Source organism: Oryx dammah, unplaced genomic scaffold (genome assembly GCF_014754425.2).
Source record: "Oryx dammah isolate SB20612 unplaced genomic scaffold, SCBI_Odam_1.1 HiC_scaffold_2, whole genome shotgun sequence".
NCBI lineage: Eukaryota > Metazoa > Chordata > Mammalia > Artiodactyla > Bovidae > Oryx > Oryx dammah.
The window spans coordinates 184778124-184796491 of NW_024070186.1; the positions used below are offsets into that span (position 1 = coordinate 184778124).

At 38.3% G+C, this 18368-nt stretch overlaps 1 protein-coding gene across 1 annotated transcript in view; it reads left to right on the forward strand.

Annotated features, from left to right (window-relative positions):
* The window catches only part of VKORC1L1 (vitamin K epoxide reductase complex subunit 1 like 1), a 55168-nt gene that overhangs the window by 31522 nt on the left and 5278 nt on the right, over positions 1–18368 (forward strand). The window contains exon 2 of the mRNA XM_040260499.1: positions 15814–15923. Coding sequence (XP_040116433.1) covers positions 15814–15923 — 110 coding nt within the window. The remainder of the gene's footprint in view (positions 1–15813; positions 15924–18368) is intronic.

Genomic DNA, 18368 nt, shown 5'->3' on the forward strand with positions numbered 1-18368 from the left:
CCCTCTTCATCTAGGTACATAGTTACTTTACAGTGTTTATTACTTTGCGTTATGTTTCTGGATGTCATTTTTCTCTCTATTCTAGAGTATTTATTTATTTAGCTGTGCCAGGTCTTAGTTGCGGAATGTGAACTCCCACTTGTGGCACGTGGGGTCTAATTCCCTGACCAAGGATCAAACCCAGGCTTCGTGCATTGGGAGTCTTAGTGGAGTTTTAGTCACTGGACCACCAGGAAAGTCTCTCTCTCTGTTCTTTAAGACGAAGTTTCTTGAGGGTATAGACTGTGCTTCATGCATTTATATGTCTAATTTCACACCCCCTGCTGCTTCAAACACCTGCTGCTTGACATATATGTATTTGATAAAATTTGAGTAAGTGAATTTTAGATTTCCAGATAAACATAATGGATTTTACACACGTGTATATTTCTATACCCTCAGAGAATTCCAGGGAAAGGAGAGTAAAGGAATGAAAGAAATTATATAAAATCACAAGGACAGAAAGAATGGGAAAGTAGGCACAGCTCTAAGAACACTAGTAGCCAGGCATCTTCACCATATCCTTACTAGCAATAGAGACTGGGAGGATTTTTAAAAAAATGTTTCCTAAACATTAGGAAAAAAATGTTTCTTTAGAAAAGTTCCTCCAGTCTCCTACTGTTTGTAAGGATATGGTGAAGATGCTGGGCTGCCTGGCATGCTGCAGTCCCTGAGGTTGCAGAGAGTCGGACACGACTTTGTGACTGAACAACAATGATATGATTAACTCTGTATTTTATAACCCATCTATAGTAACATCTGATGTTGACAAAATCATACCCAATAATAGAAATTCCATGCTTCCCTGATGGCTCAGATGGTAAAGAGTTTCCGTTTTTACAGGAGACACTGGTTGTATCCCTTGATAGGGAAGATCCCCTGGAAAAGGGAATGACTACCCACTCCAGTATTCTTGAGTTTCCCTAGTGGCTCAGACGATAAAGAATCCGCCTGCAAGTCAGGATCCCTGAGTCAAGAAGATCCCCTGGAGTAGGAAATGGCAACCCACTCCAGTATTCTTACCTGGAGAATTCCCGTGGACAGAGGAGCCTGCTGGACTACAGTCCATGGGGGTCACAAAGAGTCAGACATGACTGAGCAACTGAACAGTAACAATCTTGAAATTAGTGTGTGTTCTCCAGTTGCATTATTTTAAAAAAATATTTTGGCTTTTTCTAGTTCCTCTACCTTTCTATATAAATTTTTGTCACTATCTATAAAAAACTCAGTTATTATTATTTTTATTAGAATTGAGTTGAATCTGCATTAATGTCTGAACAGAATTAGTATCCTAACCGTTTTGAGTCTTCCAGTCTTTCTCCATCTATGTAGGTCTTCTTTATATCATAACTTTCAGCATGTGAAAGTTGCTCAGTCATGTCTGACTCTTTGTGACCCCATGGACTATAGTCCATGGAATTCTCCAGGCCAGAATACTGGAGTGGGTAGCCTTTCCCTTTTCCAGGGGATCTTCCCAACCCAGGGATCCAACCCAGGTTTCCCGCATTGCAGGTGGATTCTTTACCAGATGAGCCACAGGAAAGGTCTTCCTTATTTTATCATAATTTTCAGCATACAGGTACTATTAATACATGTATGTTGTTAGATTTGTACCTATGTACTTCATTTTTGTGTATATACTATGTAGATGATCATTTTAAACGTTTTATTTCCAATAATTAATTTCTAGTATATAAGAATATGGGCTTCTTCTCAGTGAGTAAAGAACCTGCCTGCAATGCAGGAGATGCTGGAGATAAGAGTTCAATTCCTGGGTCGGCAAGATCCCCTGGAGGAGGGCACAGCAACTCACTCCAGTATTCTTACCTGGAGAATCCCCATGGACGGAGGAGCCTGGTGGGTCATGATGTGTTATCCTTCATGCATTTTGCTGGATACAATTCACAGTGTTTTGTTGAGGATCTTTGAGTCTCTTTTCAGGAGTGTAGTGGTTTTTTTGGTTTGTTTTTATGTTGTTGTCTGGGTTTGATATCACGGAATCCCCATGGACAGAGGAGCCTGGCGGGCTACAGTCCATAGGTCGCAAAGTCGGACATGACTGAAGTGACTGAGCACAGCACAGCACAGTGTATAGAAACACAGTTGATTTTTTAAATTTTGATCTTGTGTTGTATAACCTCATAAACTTACTCACCTGTTAATTCTAGGAATTTCCTTTAGTAGACTCCTGATATGGAAATAAATGAAGACCATCCAAAAGAAAAAGTAGGGCATCAGCCACCATTTCTTGCATTTGGCACAGAATCAGAAGGAAATCTAAAAGGAGAGTATGAAAACTTTCATAATGAACCTGAAGGGAAAGCTTCAGGTTGCCTTAATTGGAAATTGTTGGCATGGGGAAGCTGGAAGCGGGCCTAACTAGAAGTAGGGCATCCCGTGTGGTTGCGGGAGCTTATTTGACATTGGTTGGTCCTAAATTGGAAGTGGGGGCAAAAGTTAGGGAAGCTGGCAGTTATTGATCAAGGCCTGGCTGTTTGGAATTAGTTGCTACAGAAGCTGCAGTCTGCCTTCCTGGACTGGTTGTTGCAGAGGGTGTGGGTCAAGGTTGTTTTTGGATCTGATCTTGCTGTTGTCCTTTTGTATATTCAGTCTCTCACTTGGGATTTTCTATGGAGACAATCACGTGGTCTTGCAAATAGAGTTGTATTTCTTCCTTTCTAATTGGTATGCCTTTATTTTCTTCCCTAATTGCACCAGCTAGGACTTCCAGTACAATGTTGAAAGTGGGGAGAGCAGACATCTTTTTTTTTTTCCCTTTGAGAGCAGATGTCTTTGATTTTGTTCCTAGTCTTAGAGGAAAAATTTTAGTCTTTCCTCATTGAATGTGATATTAGCTTTAGGTTTTATGGAGGTGACTTTTATTAGATAAACGAAAACCCCTTCTCTTCCTAGTTTGTTAGGCGTTTTAAAAATCACGAACGGGGGACTTCCTGGTGGTCCAGTGTCCAAGACTCCACACTTCCAATGCAGGGCACAAGGGTTCCATCCCTGGTCGGAGAACTAAGACCCCTCATGTCACACAGCATGGCCAAAAAATAAGTAAAATAAGAGTAATAAAGTAATTGTTTAAAAAAATCATGAATGGATGTTGTGTTTTGCCAAGTGCATTATCTGCATCTGCTGAGATTATCATGTGGTTTTTCCCTTTAGTCTGTTAATATGATGAATCACACTGATAGATTTTTGAATGTTGAACTAGCTTTCCATTCTCACAGTTCATCCCCCTTGGACATGATGTGTTATCCTTCATGTATTTTGCTGGATTGAATTTACAGTGTTTTGTTGAGGATTTTTGAGTCTGTTTTCAGGAGTGTAGTGTCTTTTTGGTTTGTTGTGATGTTATTGTCTGGCTTTGATATCACGGTAATTCTGGTCTCATAAAATGACTGAGTTGAGAAATGTTGCATCCTCTACTGTTTTCTGGAAGAGATTGTATAGAATTGGTGCTGATATAATACTGGTATTATATATAGTGCAGCCATCTAGATGTGGAGAGTTAAGTTGTCAAATTTATAGGCATGGAGTTGTTTGTAGCACCCTTTTAGTGTCTACCTGTCTGTAGAGATACGTGTGTGTGCTTAGTCACACAGTTGTGTCTAGCTCTTGCAACACCCTGAACTATATAGCCTGCCAGGCCTCTGTCCGTGGAATTTTCTAGGCAAGAATACTGAAGTGGGTTGCCATTTCCTTCTCCAGGGGATCTTCCCAATGCAGGGATCAAACCTGCATCTCTTGAATCTCCTGAATTGGCAGGCGGATTCTTTACCACTGAGCCGTCTGAGAAGCCCCTATAATGATACATACCCTCTTTCATTTCTGATTTTGATGCTGTGTGTGTCTGTGTGTGTGGCCACAGCACACAAATTATGGGATCTTAATTCCCCAGCAAGGGATCAAACCCAGGCTCTTGGCAGTGAAAGCAGAGTCCTAACTACTGACCTGCCAGAGAATTCCTTGATATTGATATTTTTAATCTTCTCTCTCTTTCTTTTTCTCTTTGTCATGTATAGCTAGAGATTTATCAATTTTATTGATCATTTCAAAGAACCAGCTGAGTCACAAGTGAAGCCCAAGAATACTGGAGTTGGTAGCCTATCCCTTCTCCAGTGGGTCTTCCTGACCTAGGAATCAAACCAGAGTCTCCTGCATTGCAGGTGGATTCTTTACCAACTGAGCTAACAGCTTTTTATTCCATTTATTGTTTTTCTGTATCAATTTCATTGATTTCTGATCTAAGCTCATTTCCCCCTTCCTTTTAAAATATTTGTTTATTTCTGGCCATGTTGGGTCTTAGTTACAACACCTGGAGTCTTCCTTGCGGCATGCATGATCTTTCATTGTGGTGCCCAGGCTATTTGTCGTGGCCCATGGGCTTCTCTCTAATTGCAACTCTCAGGCTCTAGAGCACACATGCTCTGTGGTTGCAGCAGGCATGTTTAGGTGCCTCAGAGCATGTGGGATCTTAGTTCCCTAACCAGCGATCAAATCCAAGTCCCCTGCATTAGAAGGTGGATTCTTAACCACTGGACCACCCGGGAAATCCCCTTTACCATTTTTTAAAATTAAAATTTTGTTTTGGTTTTACTGGGTCTTCATTGCTGTGCATAGGCTTTCTCGAGTTATGACGAGCAGGGGCTGCTCTTTGTTGCAGTCCACGAGCTTCTCATTGCATGGCCTCTATTGCTGTGGAGCACAGGGTCTAGGCACGTAAGCTCAGTAGTTGTAGCTCGAGGGCTCTAGAGCACGGGCTCAGTAGCTGTGCACACAGGCTAAGTTGCTCCTTGGCATGTGGAATCTTCCTGGACCAGGAATTGAACCCATGTCTGCTGCTCTGGCAGGTGGATTCCCATCCACTGTATCCCCCAATATTGGATAATTTCTATTAATCTTTCAGCTCACTGGATCTTCCCCTTTGCCATCTTCATTCTGCTTTTGACCTCCTCTAGTGGATTTTTAATTTAAGATAGTGCATTGTTTAGTTAAATAATTTCAATTTAGTTTCTGTTTTATAGTTATTCTTTCTCTTCTGAGAACTTCCATCTTTCCAGTCATTTCTCATCACCTTCACCTGTGGAGCACAGATATAACTGTTCTAAATGTTCTGATAACTCCAATATCTAAGCCATTTTAGGATTGACTTATTTTTCCCTTGAGAATTGATCAGTTTGGGGGGTTTTGTTTTGTTTTTGGATTTTTTTGTTCACTGTATGCCACGTGATTTTGAAAGGTATCTTCAGCTCATTGTATTTTGAACATTTTGCTTTTAGACTCTGGGTTCTGTTCAGATCTTCTGAGAATGCTGATTTTTGTTTTGTTTCAACAGATAATCAAGTTAGATTAAACCTACAAGTTTTGTCTCCTCAGTGGGTGATGGTTTCAGTCTCACTTCCATTTTTAAAACCTTTGCCCTCACACACCCCACCCAGTAGTCAGTCTGCCACTTGAGTGCTGGTTTAGGCAGTTTCGGTTTCAAAGACTTGGCTGAGCTTCTCTGATTCTGTTCCATGCATGTGCAACTCAAGGGTGAGGCCGGGCCTTTTGTAGTTGTTACACAGCATCAGGAGTTCCTTTCTCTGACTCTCCCGTTGCTGGGATGTTCTTCCCAACCTCTGGTCCCAACCCCCTCCCACCTTACCCCCTTGTCTAGTTCCTCTGGCTAGAAAGACAGGTTTCTCACGGAGCATTTTAGCCCCCTCTCTGTCTTAGAGTTACATGTGGCAGATTTCACCCTCAGGGTAAAGTAATGAGAACAAAGAGGGAAAAAAATGACAGAGATTCCCTTTCCATGCTTAAGAGTACGGGGCCCCTCTTCTCATTTCTTCCAAGCAGAGACAAGTTTTCTGTCAGTTTGAGTTATGTGGTCTGTCATCCCTGAGATTCAGTTTCAGAACTCTTGCTCATTTTTAAGCAAGGCCAGGAGAGAAAAAAATAAATATGGAAGCAAACTGTGGTTGCCCCCACACTATTCAGCTCACATGGATCCTTTTTCTTCATCTTCTAGCCAGAAAGAGGGGCTCTGGGGCTGTCTACGAGCTCTGGTCAGTTCTGCAACTTGAGCTACTCTTGGTTCAAAGGCAGATGGCAGAAGAGAAGAAAAACCCCAGAAAACTCCACAGTACTGATTGTTCAAGTTTCAACTTCTGTCACCTGTCCCCTTGCTGGTTTTTACTTTTTAGAGTCCTCAGGTAGCTGATTTTTGTATTCTTTCCAATTTTCAGTTGTAATCAGTGAAGGAGACAGGCTGTGGTGGGCATAATCTCTTTTGCCCAGCACTGAAATTGGCATTCATATTTTTAATGCTTGTCTACAAGTGAGCTAAAGGGCCCTCAGACATTTGAGAAAAGTCTTCAGTGTGGGAGACAGACAAACATAGACATCCATCAGAGAACTCAGAGGAAACAGAAGAGAAGGACTGGGGCAAAAGGCAGGAATGTTACCCAAATGGAGGCATCTCCATGTGGGAATTTGAAGAACCGGGAGTAATTCAAATATCTGTGTATGTGTTTGCATATAGAGATGATTTTAAAATTGTTTTTAAAGAATATTGATATTGTTAAAAAGCAAGATGATCACACATTTATTGGTAACAGAAATTTAAATACCTAAGAAAAAACAAATAATTTCCAAAATATCAGTAAAGCAAGTAAATAAAGGTAATCAGAAGTTTCAACTTGGGAGTATATTTTTCCGTTTAAATGTAAAGGCAGGTATATCCTTAATTCAGTTCTGCTTGTTTCAAAGAAGATATTTCAGGGACTGATGTATAAATTTCAAGGGCTGAAGTATAAATTGGTGTAACTTTTATGCACAACTTTTTGCTTAATAACACAATACTTTTTAGGATGCTTCTGCCATCAGATCAAGTCATTTCTTTCTTTGTAGTTTATCTTATAGAAATAATGCAATATGCAGACAGACATTTTGCACAATATGTTCATTTAATGGTTTTTATAACTACGAGAGGTAGAAACAACCCACCAACTTTTACCAAAAAAGGATGTGTTCAGTTAATTGTAATACAAATATACCTATAAAATATAGAATATTTTACAGTATTTAGAATCAAAATTTTAAAGTGTCAATAAAGTAAGCATATATTTATGGATGGAAAAAAGCTTTATATAAATGCTGTTTCAAAACAACCTCCTTGAAGAGAGAATGCCAAGTAGCAGAATGTCTTATGTATAACTCAGTCACATTGCTGTAAGTAGAAATTAAATACAACGTTGTAAATCAACCATGCTTCAATAAATTTTGTTTTAAATGGTAAACCACTACATAATTATTCTCAACACAGTTATTTCTCACAACAGTCCTGTGAATTGGCTGCCATAATTATCTCCATTCTACAAATGAGGGATTCAGAGTTCAAGGTTAAGTGACTCACTGAAAGTCATCAAACCTGTTGATAGTAAAACCAAGTTTATCTGACTCTGAAACTCTTGCTCTTGGCACTGCTGTCTCTGGATGCCTGGCAGGAAGCAGGTCCGCAGTGAGTAGACTTCCTTTGTGTAAATTACGTTTGTAGGATTATTTTAAAGCTGCTGTAAGACAATCTTATTTTTCTTGAAGATGCCCAACTTTTTGCCATATCCCTTCATAATGTCATAATGCCCCCAGCCAACTTTGGAAGTCACTTGGATTTTTCTGGAGATTGCAGCTTATATAGATTGGTTGGTTGGTTGTTTTTTTTCAGTAAAGTGTACTTCCAAGAGTTGTATAACATCAAAACATACAGTTTAAAATGCTAAAATAGACTAATACCAATAGGCTTACATCATGCTTATAAGATCTAAAATTAGAAAATTGTAGGCAAAATATACTTCATTAACCAAGCTGGAATTTAAGAGGGAAAAAAAGCTAGAGTCCAATTGTCTTGGGTATATTTATAAGAAAAAGGAGTATTTTTAAGTGAGGAATGTAAGCAAGCATCTCAGTAAAGTCTTTCTCAGAGTAAGGAAAATACTAGGGGAGCCCTTATATTCTTATAGTCAGTCATTTCCTCTCTTTACTAATTTTGTATTCCTGAATGTTTTAGTCATGATCTTAGAGCTTTGGTAGATTTTCCATAATGAAAAGAGATTGTTTGCAGTAAAATTTATCAAATGCTTTTTATGTGTTGAGATTACATGATTTTTTTCTTTCATGCTATTAATGTGATGTGTCACATTGGCTGATTTGCATAAATTGAATCATCCCTGCATCCTGAATGTAAATTCCACTTGATTCATGGTGAATGGTCCTTTTAATATGCTGCTGACTTTGGTTTGCTAGTATTTTTTCTTTTTTTGGTTGCACAGGGTCTTAGTTGCAGCATGCAAGATCTTTTTAGTTGCAGCATGTGGGATCTAGTTCTCTGACCAGGGATCAAACCCAGGCCCTCTGCATTAGGAGCTCAGAGTCTTACCCACTGGACCACCAGGGAAGTCCCGGTTTGCTAGTATTTTATTGACAGTTTTTGCATCGATATTCATCAGAGTATTGGCCTGTAGTTTTCTGGTAGTAAAACTTTGCTTTGGTATCAGGGTCGTGCTGGCCTCACAAGATGAGTCTGGCCTCTTCACATATTTTGGAAGAGCTGGGGGAAGACTGGTGCAAAGGTAACCACTTTAAAGAGAACACTCAGTGACATGTGGCACACTTGCAGTGCTGCGCATCCAGCACCTCATCTAGCGGCAGAACATTTTGATTACCCACAAAGGAGATATTGTACTCATTAAGCAGTCACTCCTCACTGCCCCCCTCCCCTCGCCTCTGGCAACCACTAGCCTACTTTGTCTCTGTGGATCTGTCTGTCCTGAAACTCTCATACGGATGTGATCTTTTGTGTCTGGCATTTTTCATTTAGCATAATTATTCAAGGTTCATCCGTGTTGTAGCATGTATCAGCACTTCATTCCTTTGTATGGATATACCATGTTTTGAGTATTGACTTGTTTTTACCTTTTGGCTGTTGTGAATAGGGCTGTTGTGAACAAGTATACTTGTACTTGCTTGAATACCTGTTTTCAGATATTTGGGGTATATACCTAGGAGTGGAATTGCTGAATCATTTGGTAATTCCATATTTCACTTTTTGAGGAACAAACAAATTGTTTTCTTCCGTGACTGCACCTTTTTATCCACCAGCAGTATACAAGGGTTCCCAAATCTCTACATTCTCATCAACATTTGTTAGTTTCTTCTTTAAAAAAAAAGTTACAGCCATGGAATCTTTTAAAAATATAATTTATTTAAAAATAAAATGAAAATATTGAAAGGTATAATATTTCTTTTATTGCGGTATAATTGACATATCATTTCAGGTGTACCATGCATTGACTTGATATTTGCATATATTGCAAAATGATCACCATTATAAGTCCAGTTAACAACCATCACCGTACACAAGTATACAACATTGTGTTTCTCGTGATGAGAACTTTCAAAATCCACTTACCTAGCTACTTTCAAATATACAACACAGTATTCTTAACTGTAGCCAGCATACTCTACATTACACCCTCGGGGTTTATTCATTTTATAACTGGAAATTTGTGCCTTTTGCTCCCTTCACCAATTTTGCTCCCTCCCTCCCTGAGGCAACCACCAATCTATTCTCTGTACCCATGAACTCAGTTTTTTTGTTCATTTGTTGTTTGTTGTTGTTTTAGATCTCACATATAAGTGAGATCATACAGTATCTATCTTTTTCTGACTTATTTCATTTAGCGTAATGCCCTTAAGTTCTATCCATGCTGTTACACATAGCAAACTTCCATTCTCTTTTATGGTTGACTAACCTATTATATGCCAAGTTTTCTTTACCCATTCACCCACTGATGGACATTTTAGTTTGCTTCCATGTCTTGGCTGTTGTAAATAATGCTACAGTGAAGATAAGGGTACTTCTTTCTCAGTTAGCGTTTTTGTTTTCTTTGGATAAATACCCAGGCATAGAACTGCCGGATCACGTGGTGGTTCTATGTTTAGTTGCTTAAGAAAGCTCCATACTGTTTTCCACAGTGGCTACACCAAAAAGCATTCTCACCAGCAAGCGTTCTCTTTTCTCCGCATCTTGACCAACACTCATTTCTTGTCTTTTTGATAGTAGCCATACTAACAGGTGTGAGGTGATATCTCACTGGGGTTTTGATTTGCATTTCCCTATGACTAGTGATGTTGAACACCTTCAAATACCTATTGGCCAACTGTGTCTTCTTTGGAAGAATGTCTATTTAGTTCCTCTGCCCATTTTAAAAATCAGATTGTTTGATTTTTTGCTATTGCACTGTATGAGTTCTTTATGTATTTTGGGTATTAACTCCTCATCAGGTATATAATTTGGAAATATTTTCTCCCATTCAGTAGGTTGCCCTTTCTTTTTTCTTTTTTTTTTTTGATGGTTCTTTTTGCCCTGAAGCAGCTGCTTAGTTCGATGTAGTCCCACTTGTTTATTTTTGCTTTCGTTGCCTTTGCTTTTGGTGTTAAATCCAAACAATCATGGCCAGGACTAATGTCAGGGAGCTTACTATGTATTGTTTCTTCTAGAGTTTTATGGCTTCATCTCTTACATTTACGTCTTTAATCCATTTTGAGTTCATTTCATGTGTGGTGTCTATAGTGGCTAGTTTCATTCTTTTGATGCAGTCGTCCAGTTTTCCCAACATCCTTTACTGAAGAGACTATTCTTTCCCCATTGTATATTCTTGGCTCTTTTATCATAAATTAATTGGCTATATATGTGTGGGTTTATTTCTGGGCCCTCTGTTCTGTTCCATTGATCTATGTGTCTCTTTTTATGCAACTGCCGTACTGATTTGCTTGCTGCAGCTTTTTGTATAGTTTAAAATCAAAGACTGTGATGCCTCCAGCTTTGTTCTTCTTTCTCAGGATTGCTTTGGCTATTCAGAGTCTTTTCTGATTCCACGAAGATGTTAGGATTGTTTGTTCTATTTCTGCTGTATCTCAACCATTTATAAAATTTTGTCTGATTTGTGATTTGGGTTTTTTTTTGGGGGGAGGAACTGGTCAAAAGCAGTGATTTTCAAACTTTTCAATAGGAGAACCCCTTTATACTTTTCATAATTATTGAATACCCCTAAAAGGCTTTGTTTATGTGGGTTATATCTGTATTTGGTATTTTGGCTGTATTAGAAGTTACAAACTGAGAAACTGTTTAAATATGCATCCATTCATTGAAACATAATCAACCCATTATATGTTAACAAAATATTATGAATAATAACCCCCCCGACCCCACATACGCACACACACGATAGTGGAAAGACTTGCATAGTTTCTCTTATTGCAAGTCTCTTTAATGTCTGCTGTAAGGTAAGACTGTTGATTCTCACATAAGGTCCTGAGATCTGCATGTAGCCTTTGCAAAACTCCCCTATACCCTTGTGAGAGAATGATAATGAAGGAGACAAATAATGTCTTAGATTTATCCTCAGTGACTGAGGATACCCAGGTTGGAGAGCAATTGGTTTTAAGAGTTGTTGTTTCTGGCAAAACTAGGAGTGTTTAAAAACCCTTCAGCAATTTCTTATCATAGTTTAGGGAATGGTATTGGTTGTTTCGAACCCAAATGCAAAATATTCAAGGAACTTACTATGTGGGTCAAAGATGAACCTTTTTTTTAGAGTCAAAGATTAAAGAGGAGTTATCAATTACATAATCTCTTCTTTTATGTTATCATACTGAAGTAAAATGAACAGCTGTATAACTAGTACTTTCAGAAAACATTTTTTTTTGCTCAATCGGTTAATATCCCATCTTGTTCCATAAGGTACTTGGGGCAACTCTGCAGATAAGTGGTATAATAGAATTTTGAATACAGATGGGACAAGGAGAAGACGGTTAGAAACTAAGACAAAGCCAAGTGTAAAGTAGCACATACACTTTTGTATACCTTAGAAGTGGGAGAAAACTATAGTATTTTCAAATGTTCCAACTTGAGAAAAAGATTCACTAAGGGTTTTTAATGACTCACACCATCCTTTGCAATTGTGCAGCATAGTGTCTTTAATGACAATCTGTTCTTACCTTTCCAAGGAAAATAATCTTATATTGCCAGTCTACTTTGCTAGTTACTTGACTTGCTCACAGTTATTACATCAGCTTTATCAAAATGTATTAAGCTATACTCAGCATTATTAATTGTATTTGTATGTGTGCTCAGTCATGTCCAGCTCTTTGCAAGCCCATGGTCTGTAGAGCCCACCAGGCTCCTCTGCCCGTGGGATTCTCCAGGAAAGAATCTGGAGCGAGTTGTCATTTCTTTCTCCAGGGGATCTTTAGTTACAGCATGTGAGATCTAGTCCCTGATCAGGTATGGAACCTGGGCCCCCTGCGTTGGGAGCATGGAGACTGAGTCACTGGATCACCAGGGAAGTCCCAGTAATTGCATTTTATAATGTTATGCAGGATAAAGGAAAGAGCACAGCACTGCAATCCAGGAGACCAGAGATCGAACTAAGGTTCTGAGGCTGGATTTGTACAAGCCTCGGCAGTCACGTACTTCTTGCTCGTGGGCAGAGAGGAGAACAGGTTTCTGGAAAGGGGCTAAAAATTTAATTTGAGAGATGGAAGCACTCTATAGTGTTGAGGTGGTTTTTGTTTTTTTTTAATGAAAGGTACTTACACTCTCACTTCACACTACTAGAATTACTTCACACTCCAGAATTGCTATACCACGATTACAACTTGTATACCAGGGTTACTCAGGTATTTGTATTGGTCAAAATTATACAGTTAAGATTTGTGCATTTATATACATTTTACCTTAAAAAAATTAAAAATAATCAAGTGGTTAGTGGTTAAAGGTGGCAATAAAACAAGAAAGGCACAATTTTCAAAGCTACATGATAGGGACGTGAGGTTACTACCCAGCTCTGTTCACTTTGTGCATGTACATTTGAAGCTTTCTATGTTAAAATGTTTTTGTTTAAGTAGCTTTCTGCTCTACCATATTAGAATGTCAAAAGATGGCATTTAGAATTGATAAATCAAGAAATAGCAATGTAAAGATATACTTTAGAAATGTGGAAATAAAAGAGGAAAATAATTAAAAAGTATCAAAGTGGTTGCCTGTGGGGATCAGAGCTGAGTGTAGAGAGGGCTGGAGTAGGAAATATCTCGATTTTGTTTTATAAGACTTTCAGTGTTATTTGATATTTAAACCTTATGCATATATTCCTTGGATGAAATGGTATATTCATTCTGTGGATTACTGCGTTGTTTTTGAGGAACATATCCACAGGATCATATGTGGATAGTTAAGCACAGACCAATGCTTAGAATAAAAATTGTTTACTTATGACAATTTTGGCAGTATGCGCAGTTATTTCCATTGCCAAAGTTGGTGATTTACATTTGAATTCCTACTTCAGATGCAGAGGGCAGATTGCATAGTTTGTCCCTGCCCTCCTGCAGTTTGTTCTTGACACCATAGTCAAGAGTGATCATTATAAAGCTTCTATTACTCTCCTGTTCAAAAGCCACTGAGTGGCTTCCCATGGCAGTTAGACTAGAATTCAGAGTCTTCATCACGGCCCACAGACAAGGCTGTAAGTTACGTAAGTGATGGGACGGTGCCTTATCTTCTTGTCACTCTCCCTCCTCAGAGTCAGCTGGATGGCCTTTCACACACTCTGAGCTCTTGCCTGCCTCCAGGCCTTCCTACTTGCCATTGCTCCTGAGACTGGCTGCTTCTCCTCATTCACGAATTCATTCCTGAAGAAGGCCTCCCCTGACCATCTAGCTGTATAGTAGCTCCTTCCACCCCTTCTCCATGTAAAGCAGTGGTGCTGAGAGTGGTCCTCAGACCAGAAGCATGAGCATCACGTGGGAACACTTTGTTCTGTTTGGAAATGCATCACAGACCTGCTGAAATAAAATCTGCAGTTTAACAAAATCCTCTGGGATGCAGTGTAAAGTTTTCAAAAGTTCTGATCTAAAATACGGCCCCCTCTTCTCAGTTTTCCTGTTAATAGCTAATTTCTGAAGATAACCTGGTCATTTACCTGTCCGTTCAGTTCAGTTCAGTTCAGTCGCTCAGTCATGTCTGACTCTTTGCGACCCCATGAATCGCAGCACGCCAGGCCTCCCTGTTTCTCTCAGACTCAGGTCCATCGAGTCCGTGATGCCATCCAGCCATCTCATCCTCTGTCGTCCCCTCCTCCTCCTGCCCCCAATCCCTCCCAGCATCAGAGTCTTTTCCAATGAGTCAGCTCTTCGCATGAGGTGGCCAAAGTACTGGAGTTTCCGCTTTAGCATCATTCCTTCCAAAGAAATCCCAGGGCTGATCTTCAGAATGGATTGGTTGGATCTCCTTGCAGTCCAAGGGACTCTCGAGAGTCTTCTCCAACACCATTACTTCTCCCCAAATGAAATTACTGTACAACAACAATCTTCATGGTGTTCACTTATTTGTAAAATTGGGGTCATACTATCTCCCACCCTCGTCATTATGAAGAGATTCACTATTTCTTGGACTACTGAAGTCATGCAACTAATAAAGAATCATTCATTTATCCTTATCTTTAGATAGTTTGTCTTCAGAACCAAAGTTTAGGTTTTATTGAGCACTTTGCTACAGACTGAAAACACTTTCTTTTTGGTATTTTATAAAGCATTTCCATTCAGAGTGCTGACTTTAAAAAATGCACAACGTGAGTGTTGCAAGTTAAGTTTTATTTGGGGCAAAATGAGGACTGTAGCCCGGCAGACAGCATTTCAGATCAGCAGAGGAACATGACCTTGGCTGGGGGCAGTACATACAGTCAAGCTCGTATTTTCTCGCAGGTTTCTTCTAGTCAGGAGCAGTTGTCACTACGAAGGATTTTAGTGCTTTTCTAGATATGAGGAGATAGAAAAATTGGGCTCATGAAATCAGCTCCTGAACATATCTGACTATCTGAAAACCTGTCCTGTGGGGTACTGAAAATCAACAGCTGCAGCAGCACATGATTGAATCCTTGTAGTGGTAGATGCCAAGTGCCATTTGGAGTTGACAAAGGTTAAAGTTATCATTAAAGGTTTTTATCCAAAGTAAGTGTTAGTCTATTATTTATATCAAATTTTATTAAATCAGAATTTAATAAATTTTTAATAAGAAAATAAGATTCTGAAAATTGAAAGTCAAATGCAAAATTTTCAGTTAAACTAAAATAAAAACTGATGGGGCAAATAATGCATCAACTTTTTACTTATAAGGTAAGATTCTAGGAAGAACTTTAGTTTTGGATAGACATTTAAAGATAATGTTCCCAGGATATGTCTCCTCATGCATGACTTGGGTCAGGAAAAGTTTCATTCTATGTACTATGAGTGAAGAAATAGGACAGCTTACATCAATGACTTGCAACTGGGGGTGATTTTGCCCCCAGGGTATCTTTGGCAATGGCTGAAGACATTTTTGGTAGGCGCAGCTGGTGGAGAGGGGGGTGTAGAGGCCAGGGACCTCTAAATACACTGTAATGCCCCCCACTGAACAGCTCTCCACCACAAAGAATTATTTAGCCCAGAATGTCAGTAATGCTGCTTCAAAGAGACCCTGGCTTAAAATTCAAAGAGCCCTTCCTCTGCAAATACTAATGCTATCAGAAAAACAACGCTTTGTTCAACCTTTTGGAAAAGACTATATAGAAACTGGCAATTTAGAGATTCAGATGGGTATGTGGGCAGGAAATGCTCAGATAGTTCTCCTTTTTAAAAAAGAAGAAAACTCTATTAAATATAGGGTTACTGGTTTTCTTTATTTTACAGATGGGGTCGAGGATTTGGTCTTTTGGGTTCCATTTTTGGAAAGGATGGTGTATTAAACCAGCCAAACAGTATCTTTGGACTTATATTTTATATACTACAGTTATTACTTGGTAAGTACTTATACAGCAATACATAAATAAGTTTGTTTTGTTATATTTCACTTAGTACTTTGTCTCTTTGCCCTGATGTGTCTTTATAGTAAATAAAAAGCAGATGTTGATGGTAGAACATTTGTAGTAACATTGATAGAACATTTGTAGTTTGTAACACATTTTTGTGTTGTGAAAACTTGGTTCACTAAGATTTTGATGACACTCAGCCTGAACTTGGTATCTGTTGGTATTTAATCAGGGATAGGAGCATCCCAGGATGCTCAGAAAAAACAAGTCCCATTCAGGGAAATTATTACTCCAAACAGTTTGCCTTGGAAACCTTGTTTCCTTGTTATTTTGTATACTCTCTAGCTATTTAAAAATATTATGCATTGAGAAAACATTAATGCTAAATGACATTCAGTCATAATTCCATCACCTTTATATAGCCTCTATTGCCATTGTTCCTTACTTTTTTAAATTTTATGTGAACTCTCTTATACTGTCTATCCTCTTCAGTGCTTTGCTGTTGTGGATATCAAGGCTTCAGATTTTTTTAATGTTCTAAATAATACTACAGTGATTAACTTTGTTTAAAGTCCTCTTCTCATACTTTTCTGTTTGAATTATTTCTTCAAACAAATATCTAAATGTAGGATGAATGATTCAACACACATAGATTTTTTTGGGGTATGGATTTTAATAGGTAGAAACAAACTGATTTTCCCTCAGTTGTCAGATTTTCCCTAAGCTTCAACCATCCTCATTTTTTTTCTATAAAATTTCTAATTCAGTAGTTACATATTAATAGCCATATTAATTTTATTTTAAATTTTATAGTATTTTAATTTCCTTTTATTGCCAATTGAGTTATTGCGATCCTGATAACAGTACATTTCATATTTGTTACAAACATTTTACTCATTCTTTATTCTTGTTTTAGAAATATTGATTTTGTGAATTTTGATTATACAGAAGGTTTTATACTTTCAGAGTTAAATTCATCCATCTTTGTCCTTGCATTTCAGTTGTTAATATTTTATCCTGTTATCTGGCAGGTCTTCTTTCTAGCACCAATAGATTTATTCTAAGGCAAACTGTGCACCTAAATTTTTCTCAATAGCTCTATTAAGTTTGCCCCCTTCTGTATCTGTATATCCTGCAGAAATAAAACACACACATAAGGATATTCATAGCAGTTCAATTTAAAATAGCAAAAAATTAGAAGTAGCTTGTAAGGACTGAATAAATTAGGTTATAAGCATGCTAGAAAATACTAAGTAGCCATTAAAGGGAAAAGTAGGTCTACAAACCCTGGAAGATCAAAACCTAGTTTAGCAATTAAAAAAAAAAAAAAGCAAATTGTGGTATAATAAATAGAGGATAAGTATATATTTATATATGTGCAGGGTTGAGACTTTCACCTTTTATTTCATTTAATTGTTTTGTTTGGATTTCTAAAGAAGAATATGAAGTATAAGTTCACAATAAAATAACCTAAGAAAAGATTCTGACTATGTTACTTTTGGGAGATGGGGTTGAACATCTCTGAAATTTTGTAATATTTAATTTGTTAATTTCATTATATACACATTTAAAATCATGTGTATCATATGTATTTTTTCTAGTCACATTTTAGGCATTCACATGCATTTTTAGTGTTTGTGTCTTTACCACCAGAGGCACATTTGAACTCCCCAAACGTGGTTTTCCAGAGCACATCAGGTTCACTCCCTTCTAAGTTGTTCAAGATAGAGCCTTTTTTTTTTTTTTGGTGGCGCTGTGCAGCTTTGTGGGATCTTAGTTCCCCAACCAGGAATTGAACCTAGGCCACCATAGTGAAAGCCCTGAGTCCTAACCACCAAACCGCCAGGGAAGTCCCATCGTATTAGGTCTTTAAATCTGCACAACAGTCTTAAGGGGCAGTCATGATTATTATACCACTTTTACAGTTAAGGAAAAGAGTTGCACAGAGAGCACAAATAACTTGCCTATATCATTTTGAAATTAACTTTCATTAAGGTACCAGCATTCATTTTTGAAGTTTGAGATATTCGCATAAATGAGGTCAGCCAACTTTGTTTTTTAGTAAAGGGCCAGATAGGAAACCATTTAGGCTTTGCTGACTATCATAGCCATTCAGCTCTGCCACTCTAGTCCCAAAGCAGTCACAGACATTACATACGTGAATGAGTGTGGCTGGGTTACGATAAATCTTTATTTACAAAAGCAGGTGCATAAGTAATCCAACGGTGTCTGGAAAGAGCCTTGTTAAAGCATCAGGGATGTCGCTGGCAGTCCAGTAGTTAAGACTCTGTACTCCCAATGCAGGGGATGCAGGTTCAATCCCTGGTCAGGGAACTAAGATCCCACATGCCACACAGTGTGGTCAAATAATAAATACTCCTCTGCTTTAAAAAAAAAAAATGATTTCTTTAAAAAACATGTACTCTCTTAAGTGGT